Source organism: Triturus cristatus, chromosome 5_2 (genome assembly GCF_964204655.1).
Source record: "Triturus cristatus chromosome 5_2, aTriCri1.1, whole genome shotgun sequence".
NCBI classification, from domain to species: domain Eukaryota; kingdom Metazoa; phylum Chordata; class Amphibia; order Caudata; family Salamandridae; genus Triturus; species Triturus cristatus.
Window position 1 is genome coordinate 1,086,196,582 of NC_140588.1, and position 15,635 is coordinate 1,086,212,216.

The following is a 15,635-nucleotide window of genomic DNA, read 5'->3' on the forward strand; positions in this document are numbered from 1 at the left end:
AGCCTGATGTCATATGCCATATTGTTGTTTTTATAGAGTGCTCACCGTGTTATAAAATGTAAACAGAAACCCATCACGAGGGTAAATTACAGAGGCCTTCACGATTGTCCAAAAAGAAAAAATAATATATTAAAGTGCATAAATGCCACAATATTTCAAGGACATAAAGTGACTGGTGCTACTTGATACAAAAACGAGGCGATCATACTACTACACTAGTTCAACTCTATGTTTTAAATATAAGATCAGAATAAAGTGCAAAAATGCAACAGTACTTGATAACATAAAGTGACAAATGCTACTAGGGCAAGATAAGATGGGCAATCAGTTAATGGAGACTAAGAATAAAAGGTACAGAAAAAATCCTGTTATATAAATATATAAAAGGAGAAAAGATTTTTAAATACGACCAAATTGCAGGTTACAGTCATATTCATTGAAAGTGGCAGATAAAGGTGGAGAATATATATAAGAAAAGAACCAGTGACATAATTAAAATGATCAATAAAAAGAACTGGGTATAAAAAATAGAATCCTACCCTGCAGTGTCCTTAAAACCAATCATTAAAATCAGCACAAAAGGTCCCAAGATATATATTGCCTATATTGCTAAGAGTAAAAGTAAAAAGTGGGGCAATATCAACAGTTAAAAAAGTGGTTGCCTGTGTTCATATGAAGTTTAGAGAAAGGTATAAAGATCCTCCGTGGCATTAAGACCACCCGGCCATTTGGAATCGAACTCTAAGATGTATTGAGTTTCCAAACGGCGAAGTGTTGCCTCCCTATTGCCACCTCGTTTCCTCAATGGTACTGATTCGATGGCAAAATATTTGAGGCATTTGGGGTCACTATTGTGTACCTTTTCAAAGTGCCTAGCCACGGGATAATTCTGATCCTTATTGTTAATGGCTCTAATATGCTGCAAAATGCGTTTATGCACTGCCAGCTTTGTGCTGCCGATATACTTCAAAGAACAGTCACATTCCAGGACATAAACACAGTAGTCCATTTTGCACGCAAGATGTTGTTTGATTTCCCGTTGTGTACCAGGGAATGTCGTGCAATAAGTTTTGGTATTTATACCAAATTGGCAGGATAGATAGATAGATAGAGAGGGCGATAGATAGATAGAGAGGGCGATAGATAGATAGAGAGGGCGATAGATAGATAGAGAGGGCGATAGATAGATAGAGAGGGCGATAGATAGATAGATAGATAGATAGATAGATAGATAGATAGATAGATAGATAGATAGATACTTCCCAAAAGATGCCCTGCAACAGAGACGCACTCCTCCAGCCGATGGGTTTCACAACTATTTATTTGCATGGAATAGATTAACATCTCTGCCTTTTTAAATCCATTTTGCCTTACGCGTTTCAGAGCATTCGCGCTCTTTCTTCAGAGGCAGATTCAAACACACAGCAGTTCTTAGATTACCCACAGTTCCCTTCATGTCTTGATTGAGGCTTCCGGTGTGCCCCTCTTAATAGAATTAATTACAGTGCATGACGGAACTTGTAGTTAATGTTTCAATAATTTATAAATATATATAAAAGACACCCCTTTAGCTGGGGGAGTTTGTCATTACGTACTCCACTGCACCATAATGGCTTTACTGAATTCTGGGAAGTTTGGTAGCAAACTTCTCAGCATAAATAACCCACAATGATGCCACTGTGGGATTTATTATACGAAGCACTCAGAGGGCATCTTAGAGATGCCCCCCGAAAAACGACCAGCCTCTGGTGGGTTACCTGACTCGTAAACACCAGCCTGCCCCCACGAAACATGTATCTGGACTCCTGGGGTGGGAGCCTTTGCTCCCTGGGCCGACAAACGTCTTTCCTGGGCAGAGATGTTCGCACTTCCCCCAGGTCAGGAAGACACATCTGTGGCAGTGGAGCTTCAAAGGTCTTGCTGCCTTTGTAATGCGATCCCCAGCCTCTCCTGCTATCAGGAGTAGGCCCCCTTACTGTCGCACCCCCTTTTCAGCTGGAAGACAGGCGGGAAAAATTAGAGCAGCCCAGAAGGTGTGCCCACCTCTGCCAACCCCACCCCTCAGGTGGAGGAGGCGAGGTGATGCCCACTCTTCAGTGCCTACCATCTTGCAGATGACAGGCACTCCCCAATCAGGATTACAGATTGTGTCCACTCCCCCACATGGGGTGAGCACACCAAGGGTGTAGTCACCCTAAGGTCAGTTGCCCATTGGCTACTGACTTAGAGACCCCTAAAACGCCCCCAAATACAGTATTTAGGGGGCAGCCCTGAACCAAGATTCCAAATTCCAGCAACCTACAAAGGAGGACGAATGCCAAAAGTGCCCTGTCCTGAAGCCAGAGACCTCCAGAACCCCAGGGAGGACTGACTGCCTTCAACAAAGACCGGATCTCCTGTGAACAGCAGCTTTGTTCAAAAGAATCTCCAAAGAAAGACTCTGAGCCCTAGTCCGAGTGGCCCACCAGTCCTAGCGAGGTCCTCCAACGCTCCAGAGTCCGAGTCCATCATCGGTTGACCCATCCAGGAGTCCCCAACATCACCTGCAGCCTCTGCATGGAGGACCTCGCCCCCCCTACCACTAGTGGCCCGGTAAGGTGAAATCCAACCGAAAAACGCACCCCTGCATCCAGCCGGCCTGTGCCCTGGAGAACAGGACCTGAGGTGCATCTACATCCCCAAGCCCTCCAACCTACCTGCCCAGCTGTTGGTTCCTCCCGGAAGACTTCCTGGACCGAGCCTGCAGCCAATATCCAAAACCGGCAACTCCCAGTGAAAACAGGGCACCAGACGCCAAATCAGCACCCGGCCGCCCCTGTGCCACTGTGGATGCACATTGGGTACTAACTTGAATCCCCCTTCGACCTGTGCTTAACTCCAGGAGCTTTGCTCCCTCAGCTTTGTGGCATGCTCGTGAGCAGCCACCAACCGGAAGCCCCCTATCGCTCACTGGATAACATTGGGCCTCAGCACTCTGCACCTGGCCGCCCTAGTGCGGCTGATTGTGCTTTGAGACTGCATCCTTGACTCGGGAGGAACCCTTGTTCTAACCCCAGAAATCCAACTCCCAAAACCAATCACTTACCTGAAAACTGATAACTCCATTTCCTCCCATAGTATTGCACTGACTGCTTTCTGTGAAAAAAGTTACAAGTGTGGAGCTGGAAATTCTATGAAAAGTCATACAAGTGTGTTACTAACAAACTGCATTACTTAACTTCATCCAGGAAATGTTCCAGCGTGGTATCTAGGTATACCACACTGAGTAAGAAAAGTAATCTGTAGAGTAACTTAAAAAGTAATTTCAACTGGTTATGAACAAGTGACTCGTCTGTAACCAATCCAATTGCATCCAACTGCATTCAATTGTATCCAACTGCATTATTCTTGCAAAGTGCTATTATACTTACCTGTAACAGGCTTGGTTCTAGAAATAAAAATACATCTAAATAATATTTTTGATACAAACAAATTGGTCTGAGTTCAGTCTTTGAGTGTGTGACATCATTTCTTGCCTGAGTGTGTACAATAAATGCTTAACACTACCCTCTGATAAAGCCTTACTGCTTATCAATTACACTAGTTTAATCAAATCTAAGTGCACATACAATTGCAAATCGAACTATTTACAAACTGCCTTACTACTGTAAAGTATTTATTGCTTACCTGTGTCAGGCTGGCTAGGTTCTAGAAGATAAAATAACTAAAAGAATATTTTCATACAAACCCAATTGGTCTGAAGTTCAGTCTTTGAGTGTGTGATATAATTTGCTGATTGAGTGTGTACAACAAATGCTTCACACTACTCTCTGATACAGCCTTACTGCTCGACCACATTTCCACAAATGGAGAGTAAAGTGCTATCTACTTTTACCTCTGCCTACCTTTGGGGTTCCACTGGACTCTGTGCACACTATACCTTACTTTGGTATAGTATATACAGAGACAGCTTCCTACAGATATGTAAACCCAAATCTTTAAATAACATCCAAGCAAAACTTAGTTCCCTTGTCAAGATGCTGGTGAAAACATTAAATTTACTTTTGTACACAGTTTCCAAGGTACAGGCTCAAAATATCTCAGCACGTATCTCTTTAGATCTGCGAGCCCACCGACTCCAATTCAAATGGAACCCAAAAGAGGTTTCTGTGTTAGGCGCTAGACAACAGAAGACCCCCTCCCACCAGAATTGATCAGTGACGGTGACCACTGAGCCTCTAGGATATGCCACAATATGGGCCTTGCAAAGCATTTCACTTATTCTACACATCAAATGATACACGCCTAAGGTAGCCTATCTCGGCTAGAGGTAATTTATGCAATGATGAAAATTAAACTAACTTTAGGGAGGTGGGAAGCAACTAGACAAATACAATTGTTACATATCTCAGAGGCATAAATTGCTAATAGAGCTAGAGAAGAGCAACTGATGTGATATCTGTAGATTTGCCTAGAACAGAAACAGAACTAATATAGGGTATCAAGGTGCTCATGGTATCAAACCAAGGTCACAAATACCTGTAGCATGCAGCTGAGGCCAAACACGACTGGCCGGTGCTGTGGACACATCAGTAGATCACTGAAGGGAGATTGTGGTGCATTTCCAGAGGACGGCTGAGGGGTGGGTGTAGAAGGCATGGTGTTGGTTGCCTGTGCAGATATAATATGAGACTGGTGTCCACCGGTGCCCTCGAGATGCATGGCCAACCTTCGTGTACAGAAGTATGAGAGACGCCGGGAAAGGTACGCAGACTGAGCAAACTCCCCAGAGTACTGCAAGAGAGAAATGAAGCAATCACATGGACAGAAAAAAAACATTGCATGCATCACAAGGGTACCAGAAGTAGAAAATGTAGACCATGGATTCGTTCATAAACAAAGAGAAGCAGAAATCCCAAGTCGGACAACTAAGAGAATGTTTCAGAGCAGATGTAGGAGTCAGCAGAGCATGGGCAGATACCCTAGACCTAATGAGAAGCACAGAGCCTGCCATCAACATTTTTTGCTTTAAGGCATGGTCTCCTGTCCAGAAGTCAATGGACACTGTCAAACATAACTTCAAGCTCAAAAGCAGCAGAATGGATTGATAAGAAAGCAGCAAAGTTAACAAACAGATTGAGACTTACCAGAGACAGGTGGTTTACATCAAAAGACTTACCCGTAGCAGCAAAGGCAGAAGTAATTTAAGCAATTCATCCTCTCCGGGACGGATCTTTTCAAAGCACTCCAGAACCCAAGTAAGGAACTCATGACGGTCCAGCATCCCATCCTACATGAAGAGACAAAAAGGACAAGTGTGTAATGTGCTCTAAAGCCCTCCCACTCTGGTGACAGCTGTGCCATCATGTTCCTTCGGTGGAATTTCTGGCTGACACTATGTATTAGTGAAGTGTATTATTAGCAGAGGCTGGTTTCTCAGTTTCCTGGCCTGATCAAATCACTGATACAACTGCAATGAATTAAGAGTTGGAATTTAGAAGCGCTCCTGAATTCGAAGCGTAATTAACAGGCCCACAGGGTGCTCCAGGAACTGTGGGCATCACCAGCACCCAAACAATTAGACCACAACCACTCCTTAACATGCAGGCCCCTGACGTTTGGTACCCAAAGTGGTCCTACTTCAGGTGCTAGTCAATTACCAACATCAGTAGTATCTCCCCCTATCAGAGTGCAATTTTATCTTTTGAGAACAGTTGCTGCAATAAATGGTGTACTAGTAATGTATCTTGTGCCCCCCTCAGAACACACTGACTAAGTCATCTCCTCGCCCTCCGAGTGACTGGATACTTCATTATCAACATAATAATTTCCACAGAAACACCAGTCTTAAACTTCACCACCTGTTTTTGATAATGCGCTGTGCATGAACTGCGGGCTCGCCCAGTGAGTGGTTGCTCACGATCTTCAAAAGGCATTCAATATCTTGGGTTGGCCTTATTTGCTGGCAGTGCTGAGCAGGCTGTGCTTGGGAGAAGAGTTCATTTTGTGGGTTCACCTGCTATACAGTGACCCTGGTAAAGTACAGAACAGTGATTACAGACCCCACACAGATATGTAGAGGCACACATCAGTGTTTTTGCCTATCCCCGGTTACAGTCGCCCTAGCCATGGATCTGCTGACATGTGCACTCCGGGCCTAGCGTCCGGAGTGGGGCAGTTACACAGATGGGAGGGGGTCACATTCTCTATATGCAGATGACGCCCTCCTTTATTTGTGAGAAAATGAAGGCAATGTCGGAGTCATGATCACCCTAATCGAGGGATTTGGAAGGGTGTCCAGTCTTCAGATTAATTGGAATAAATCTGGCCTCTTCTCCGCGACTCCTCTATCTGATGCGCAACTCTTCCCGTTACTTAATTGGGATGGCAATTGGACACATTGAAAAATATGGAAGTCAGCTTATATCATACCAACAACGACCTGATAGCTGGCAACCTTGGCGTGCTCTGACGTTGGCCAGAAGTGTTCTCCTCTTCCGGTGCAGCCTCCCTCTTTCTCTCATGGGGTGAATTGTGGTGACGAAACTGTTGATACTTGCCTGCCTGTTATATTTCTTTACGGCACTACCGATAAGATTGAGTAGCAGTTTTTTTTAGAGACCTCTGGAGGAAAGTGCCAATTTTGCATGGTTGCCCCCCACGTTTTGCCTGTTGATGCTCTTTGACTAAGAGTGTCCTGGGCTCCTGCTAACTAGGTTCCCAGGGCCTATGTTCTTTACCTAAAACTGTACCTTTGCAACCCCATTGGCAATTCTCTGGCCACATGTAATGTCTTTGTAAAAGGTACCAAGGGCACTGTGACCAGGGAAGGTCTCTAAGGACTGCAGCACCTATTGTGCGGCGAGAGGGACAGGGACAGAGACAGAGACAGAGACAGAGACAGAGAGAGACAGAGACAGAGACAGAGACAGAGACAGAGACAGAGACAGAGACAGAGACAGAGACAGAGACAGAGACAGAGAGAGACAGAGACAGAGACAGAGACAGAGACAGAGACAGAGACAGAGAGAGACAGAGACAGAGACAGAGACAGAGAGAGACAGAGAGAGACAGAGACAGAGACAGAGACAGAGAGAGACAGAGACAGAGACAGAGACAGAGAGAGACAGAGACAGAGACAGAGAGAGACAGAGACAGAGACAGACAGACAGAGACAGACAGACAGACACAGACAGACACAGACAGACACAGACAGACACAGACAGACACAGACAGACACAGACAGACACAGACAGACACAGACAGACACAGACAGACACAGACAGACACAGACAGACACAGACAGAGACAGACACAGACAGAGACAGACACAGACAGACACAGACAGACACAGACAGACACAGACAGACACAGACAGACACAGACAGACACAGACAGACACAGACAGACACAGACAGACACAGACAGACACAGACAGACACAGACAGACACAGACAGACACAGACAGACACAGACAGACACAGACAGACACAGACAGACACAGACAGACACAGACAGACACAGACAGACACAGACAGACACAGACAGACACAGACAGACACAGACAGACACAGACAGACACAGACAGACACAGACAGACACAGACAGACACAGACAGACACAGACAGACACAGACAGACACAGACAGACACAGACAGACAGAGACAGACAGAGACAGACACAGACACAGACAGACACAGACAGACAGAGACAGACACAGACACAGACAGACACAGACAGACAGAGACAGACACAGACACAGACAGACACAGACAGACAGACAGACAGACACAGACAGACAGACACAGACAGACAGACACAGACAGACACAGACAGACACAGACAGACAGACAGACAGACACAGACAGACAGACAGACACAGACAGACACAGACAGACACAGACAGACACAGACAGACACAGACAGACACAGACAGACACAGACAGACACAGACAGACACAGACAGACACAGACAGACACAGACAGACACAGACAGACACAGACAGACACAGACAGACACAGACAGACACAGACAGACACAGACAGACACAGACAGACACAGACAGACACAGACAGACACAGACAGACACAGACAGACACAGACAGACACAGACAGACACAGACAGACACAGACAGACACAGACAGACACAGACAGACACAGACAGACACAGACAGACACAGACAGACACAGACAGACACAGACAGACACAGACAGACACAGACAGACACAGACAGACACAGACAGACACAGACAGACACAGACAGACACAGACAGACACAGACAGACACAGACAGACACAGACAGACACAGACAGACACAGACAGACACAGACAGACACAGACAGACAGAAAGTGAAAGCATTTCGCTCGTGCTTGGAGCTCAATGGCAAAGAAACAAGTCGCACCAGAGAAATGAAAGGCGCGTCAGCCATTGTGAAAGATAAACGCAGTAATACTAAAAAAAAAGTGCATAGCAGCTAATTAAGAGACTGTCTCCCACAGCAAATAAAATATCCAATCCCAGTGGGCGCGGCCTAAAGAGGACGTGGTGGCAACCAGGAGGGACTAAAAACCCTCCGGTGCAATCAACGAAGTATGTTCAGCATAATTAGTGACGAAAACCAACGCACGCCAATGAAAATTGCAGGCGGAGCGGACACACTACTTCTGGAACCGTATTGATTCCAAGAAGCCCTCACATGGCGAGAGCAGCAAATACGCGCTACTAACGCCAGGTGAGACCTAAAAATGCGTGGAAAATGTACGATGAAGTAAAAACCTCGGAGAAAAGGATATTTCCCATCACAAGGTAATTGCCAATACCTATTGTTTTTAAATATTTTACAGCCCTGTACCAAAAGACATTTTCATCCAGCTTGTTTGTTGATCAATCTGTCTTGCAAAGTACAATTCTACTGTACCAAGTCCTGCTTGGTTCTCAAAATAAAATACAACAAAAGATATATATTTTATACAATTTGTCAGAGTTCAGTCTGAGTGTGTGACATCATTTCTTGCTTGTGTATGTACAATAAATGATTAACACCACTCTCTGATTAAGCCTTACTGCTTGCCCACACTCCCACAAACAGAGAGTAAGGTATTATTTACTTGAACCTCTGTAAGCGTTTGGGGGTCCACTGGACTCTGTGCACACTATGCCTTACTTTGGTATGGCATTGTGAGAAAGTGGCTCTGTATATACTGTTCCCAAATAGGTGCAGGGTGTACAGAGTCCACAGTCCCCAGAGGTTTGGCAGAGGCTAAAGTTAGATATAACCTTACTCTCTAAAGTGGTAGCTTGGTCGAGCAGTAAGGCAGTATCAGAGGACAGTGTAAAGCATTTGTTGCACACACTCAGCCAGCAAATGGTCTCACACACTCCATAACTGAACTCTAGGCCAATGGTTTATATATAAAAAATATATGCTAGTTTTATTTTAGAACCAACAATAGGTATTAAAATATACTTTCTCAGAATGAGATGCTTTATATAAATACTTTTGCAATATGCAATTGACTTTTGTAGAAAGTTACAAGTGGTTGCAATAGGCAACACAATTTTAAACACAATAATGCATTGAGTTCAATGGAAGTTTCAAGTTATTTACCACAGATTACTTTTAGGATTACTTTTGGAATTCCAGTACTGGATCCTAGATTCAGTCCTGGATCAGTAATTGGAATCAAGTGATAAAAGTCGACTTAATTACTGTGATGATTTTTAGACAATATTTTGCTATTTTAAAAGTTTACACTTAGAAAATATTTCATAGAGAACAGTCAATGATTCCCTATGGCAGAAAATTCAAGTTGCAGGTATAGTATGTTCTCGTTACTTTTGTAATCCAGTACTGGGTGCCTAGTCTCAGTACTGGGACCCTTATCCATAACAGGTTAGTAATTACGTTTTCAGATATTATACGATTTTTAAAGAATAATTAAAGATTGCAGAAATTGACAAGAAATTTCACAGAAAAACAGTCAATGATTTCCTGTGGGAGAAAATTGGGTTACTGGTAAGTACAGTTGTAAGTATTTTTCAGAGTCAGTGGTGGGCACCAAGATCCAGCACTGGGAGCTCAACTAAGAGCAGGTGAGTGTTTTCGTTACTCGGCTGATTTTTGGTGAATATTTGAAGATTTTAAAAGTCCACACTTTTGAGTTATTGGTTTAAAGGTAAGTACTCGACTGGCAGAGTTAAGGTTCTGGGCATAGACTCAGGGGTCTCCCAGGGTCAGGTAGGTACCGTTGGTTCACCCTCAGCGGCACAAGGGCGGCCGGGTGTAGAGAGAGTTAGGCCCAATGTTATCCTATGAGAGGTAGGGGGGCCTTGGTTGGTGGCTGCTGACTAGCAGGCCATGCGGCTGTGGGAGCTGGGCTCCTGGTCACTTACTCAGGGCAAGTGGGGAAGTAGATAGGTGTAGAGTGACCGCTGCGCCTCTCACCAGGCCGGGTCACCCCCTTGCTCCTCCTGCCACCTCTTGCTCCTGCCTGCCAGCCTTGCCGCCTTTTTCCGACGCAGACGCCCCCCTGGCCCCCCGAGCGGCCCAGCCTCAGCAGAGCCGCCCGCTCGCCAGTTTCCCGCCGCAGCTCGCCACAGGCCCCGCCCACCACCGGCCCATTGGCCGAGCCGCTCCCGCCGCCCAGCTGACCCGCCCTCTCGTCCCCCTTCTTATGACGCCCCCAGAGCGACCGCGCAGCGGACGCGGGCAGCGGGAGCGCCAACTGAGCGCCGAAGGTGCGCCAAAGGTAAGCCCGTCCGCGCCTGGCCCGCGCACAGCGCCAGGACCCCTGGCCCCCGCAGACCCCAGCCCACGCGCCGGACGTACGACGCCGCCACCCTCAACGCACTCAACGCCGGCCGAATCCCAGGATGCTACCGAGCCACCCCGAGATGCACCCACGGACCCTTCTGCTGCAACGCCTGCAAGATCACCTGCATCCGGACCAGCACTACTCCAGCACCAACCAAGACCAAGACGAGCAACAGCAGCAGCCACCTGAAATGCATCCTGCTCAACACCCGCTCCGTCCACAGACACGCCTTCGAGCTCTGGAACCTGCTCGACACAACCTCACCAGACGTCGCCTTCCTCACGGAAACCTGGATGAACGCTTCTTCAGCGCCAGACATCGCCATCGCCATCCCAGACGGCTACAAGATCATCTGAAGGGACCGCATCAACCAGACCGGAGGAGGCATCGCCATCATCCACAGGAACACCATCCGCATCACGACCAACACCGACGACACCCTCGCACCCGCCGAGCACCTGCACTTCCAGGTCCACATCAACCCCAAGACCACCCTCAGAGGCACCCTCATCTACAGACCCCCGGGACCACGCACACAATTCAGCGAAGACATCGCCGACTTCATCAGCCCGCACGCCCTCCTCTCCGCTGACTACATCCTCCTCGGGGACCTCAACTTCCACCTGGAGAACAACAACGACCGCAACACCACCACCCTGCTGGACAACCTCGCAAACCTGGGACTCAAGCAGCTGGTCACCACCCCCACCCACTACGCCGGACACACACTCGACCCCGTCTCCTCATCCAGCAAGGACATCGCCTTCAGCCACGCCACCGGACTCCACTGGACGGACCACAGCTGCGTCCACTTCAGCTTCAGAAGGACCACGATCCACCACCACCAGCAACAGGTTGCACGCAGAAGCTGGAACAAGATCACAGCCGACCAGCTCGCGACCTCCCTGAGCATGAACCCTCCCACCAGCGCAACGAACCCAAGCCAGGCGGCCACCAACCTCGCGAAGTGGATCAGCAACTACGCAGACGACCTCGCCCCTCTGAAGACCCCGCCTAGCAGACCTGGTAGCAAGAAAGCCCCATGGTTCACCAACGAACTCAAGAGCTCCAAGAAGAACTGCCGAGCCCTCGAGAGAACATGGCGCAGAGACCCAACACCGGACAACATGACTGCCCTCAAGCTCGCCAACACCACCAACTTATCCACGCCACCAAGAAAACCGCATTCTAGGAACGACTGGACAACGCACACTGGAGCAAGGAACTCTTCAACATCGTTAAAGAGCTCTCCAACCCAAACGCCAGAAACAACGACATCACCCCTTCGCAAGACCTCTGCAACTCCCTCGCCTCCTACTTCAACAACAAGATCGCAGACATACACAACAGCTTCAGCACTCAACCGACGCACGCCACGACCGAACCACCGCCCCCCCACCACCACCTTCCGCGCCTGGACCCCGATCAGCACCGAAGACACCGTCCGCACGATGAACTCCATCCACTCCGGATCTCCTACCGACCCCTGCCCTCACCACGTCTTCAACAAGGCCGACGCTGTCATCGCACCCCACCTGCGGGAGATCATCAACACCTCCTTCGACACCGCTACCTTCCCGGAGAGCTGGAAGCACGCCGAACTCAGCGCTCTACTAAAGAAGCCATCAGCCGACCCCACCGACCTCAAGAACTACCGCCCCATCTCGCGTCTCCCGTTCCCTGCAAAAGTCATCGAGAAGACCGTCAACAAGCAGCTGGCCGCCTTCCTCGAGACGAACGGTTCCCTCGACCTCTCGCAGTCTGGCTTCCGGGCCAACCACAGCACCGAGACCGCCCTGATCGCAGCCACCGATGACATCCGAGCACTGCTTGACAACGGAGAAACAGCAGCCCTCATCCTCCTAGACCTCTCCACTGCCTTCGACACTGTCTGCCACCGTACACTGGTGCAGCGACTCAGCAACGTCGGAATCCAGGAGAAGGCACTGGAGTGGATCATCTCCTTCCTCGCCGGAAGGACACAGAGTGTCCGCCTCCCCCGTTCAGATCTGAAGCCACCGAAGTCATCTGCGGCGTTCCTCAAGGCTCCTCGCTCAGTCCAACCCTCTTCAACGTCTACATGAGCCCCCTCGCAGACATCGCATGCCAGCACAACCTCAACATCATCTCCTACGCCGACGACACCCAGCTGATTCTCTCCCTCACCAACGACCCCGCCACCGCCAGAGCCAACCTTCACGAAGGGATGAAAGAGGTAGCCGAAGGGATGAAAGAGGTAGCCGAATGGATGAAGAACAGCCGCCTGAAACTGAACTCGGACAAGACGGAAGTCCTCATCCTGGGATCCTCACCCTCCGCCTGGGACGACTCCTGGTGGCCCCCCGCCCTAGGCAGCGCACCCAAACCAACAGACCACGCACGCAACCTGGGCTTCATCCTGGACTCCTCCCTCTCCATGACCAGACAAGTCAACGCCGTCTCCTCGTCGTGCTTCAACATCCTGCGCATGCTACGTAAGATCTTCCGGTGGATCCCCACCGAGACCAGGAAGACGGTCACCCAGGCCCTCGTCACCAGCCGTCTGGACTACGGCAACTCCCTCTATGCCGGAACCACTGCCAAACTCCAGAAGAGACTCCAGCGGATCCAGAACGCCTCAGCACGACTCATCCTGGACATCCCCCGTCGCAGCCACATCTCCGGACACCTGAGAGACCTGCACTGGCTCCCGGTCAACAAGAGAATCACCTTCCGACTCCTCACCCACGCACACAAAGCCCTACACAACCAAGGCCCAGGATACCTCAACAGCCGCCTCAACTTCTACGCTCCCAAACGCCAGCTTCGATCGACCGGCCACGCCCTCGCCGCCGTCCCCCGCATCCGAAGAGCCACCACAGGGGGACGGTCCTTCTCCTACCTCGCCGCCAAGACATGGAACTCCCTCCCGACCCACCTCCGCCTGACCCAGGACCACCTCGCCTTCAGGAAGCAACTCAAGACCTGGCTGTTCGAGCAGTAGCGGACCCCCCTCCCCCAGCGTAGTGCGCTATATAAATGCTTTGATTGATTGATTGATTGATTGATAGAGGTTTCACTGCCAGGGCCACTCGGGCGGCTGGGTGCAGGGTGCTTTTGAGCCTTTCGGCGCTCAATTCATTTCAATGGGAAATCTCCGGTTTAGAAAAAGACTGCAAGCTCGGGGACAAAGATTCTTTAGGTGCCACCACCACTTCGAGAGGTAAGTTGGGTAGTTGGAAGATAGGTAGGTACCCCGGGATTGGGCACAGGGGGCCGCGGGGCGCCTTTTGGTGTCGGGAAATCTTACCCTCTGTTGATCGCGGTTGGGGGGCACCTGGTTGTGAGGCTGCAGGCTTCTTCAGGAGTGTCGAGGGAGGTCCTTGGGTGCCGGACTCGGGGTCACAGTCGCCGTGGGGTCCTCCTCGTGGTCTTTGTTCACTCCGGCACAGGTCAGGCTTGGCTGGTGCAGAGTGTGCTGGGTTCGCGGTTCCGGGCTGCTGCCAGGGATTAGAAGTAGGTTTTGAGTAGAGCCTCTACTCATGGGAGTCCCAGGGGCTTAGAGCCAAAAGGTAGCCAGGTCCTCCGGGGTTTGTGAGGTTGCTGGCCACAAGAGATGCCGGGTTGGAGCAGGAGCAGGTTCGAGGGTCGACAGGCCGGTAGGGCTGGGGCCAAAGCAGTTGGTGTCTTCCTCTTCTTAGCAGCTGCAGGGAAGGTCTTCTTTCTTCTAGCTCATCTTCGGATTTTGGAATCTGGAGAAGGAAGGTTCAGGGTGCCCCTAAATACTAGATTTAGAACGTTACAGGTAGGTGAAGGGCAGGGACCAATGGGTCCCTGTCCTGGGGTGGGTACACCCTCTATCCTGCCTCTCTCCTGTGGGAGGGGGGCAGTAGCCTAGTCCTGATTGGGCAGGGCTTCCTATCTTCAGGATGGCAAGTGCCCGGAGATGTGCTTCACCTCGCCTCCCCCACCTGAGGGGTGGGGTTGGCAGGCTGGCACATCCCCTGTCCTTATTTGGGGTTTCCGGCCAAGCTTCCCGCCAGAGTGGGGGGTTGCACTGGCCTGGGGAAGCTCACAGAGGCGGCATGCCTTTGAAGCTTCCCCCTGCCCATCCTGGGGGAGGAGATTTAGAACTTTGCCCAGGATGTGCATTGTTGCAGACCCAGGAGAGCTGGGGCTCTCCTACCCAGGGGTCCAGCAACACGTCTGCTGTGTGGCAGCATAGGCAGCCTCAGAACAGACGTGGATTGTAGGTTAGGGTTCAGGGGGCATCTCTAAGACGCCCTCTGGGGTGCTTGGTACATTAAATCGCACACTGGCATCAGTGTGGGTTTAATGTGCTGAGAAGTTTGATATCAAACTTCAGTCTTTAGTGTTGCCATTATGGTGCTGTGGAGCTCGTGTTTGACCAGCTCCCAGCACCATATACTCTTAAATGGCAGCACTGCACTTACAATGCCCAGGAATGGACCTGGGCACTGTAGGGGCACAGGGCTCCTAGCCAGAGGGGTGGCTGATGTATGCCATGGCAATATAGGTGGTGGGCATTGTAGGAGAGTAGGGTCTGCTTTCTATGTTCACCCCCACTTTTTGCTTTTGCTTTACTGGTTTTCGACTTAGATGTGGCTGTGGGCCTGCTAATCAGACCCACAGCCCTGCTGTTCTCTCTCTAAATTAATACTATGTACTTTAGGTGCATAACCCATTTGGATAGGGTCACCTTATTGGCCCCTGTACAGTGTACCCTAGGTACCCAGGGCATAGGTGTACCCTAGGCCTACCAGGGGCTGCAGCATGTATTATGCCACCCCTGGCCTGGCCTTCCATTTTGACACAACTGGCTGATCACTCAGCTGGG

General features: G+C 49.6%; 1 protein-coding gene across 7 annotated transcripts in view; it reads right to left on the reverse strand.

Moving 5' to 3' along the window:
• Window positions 1-15,635, reverse strand: part of MED12 (mediator complex subunit 12) — a 956,599-nt gene that overhangs the window by 816,727 nt on the left and 124,237 nt on the right. For all 7 annotated transcript variants that reach the window (XM_085608424.1, XM_085608427.1, XM_085608421.1 and 4 more), the window contains 2 exons: window positions 5,159-5,269; window positions 4,519-4,773 (listed from right to left, as the gene is read on the reverse strand). In XM_085608424.1, coding sequence (XP_085464550.1) covers window positions 4,519-4,773; window positions 5,159-5,269 — 366 coding nt within the window. The remainder of the gene's footprint in view (window positions 1-4,518; window positions 4,774-5,158; window positions 5,270-15,635) is intronic.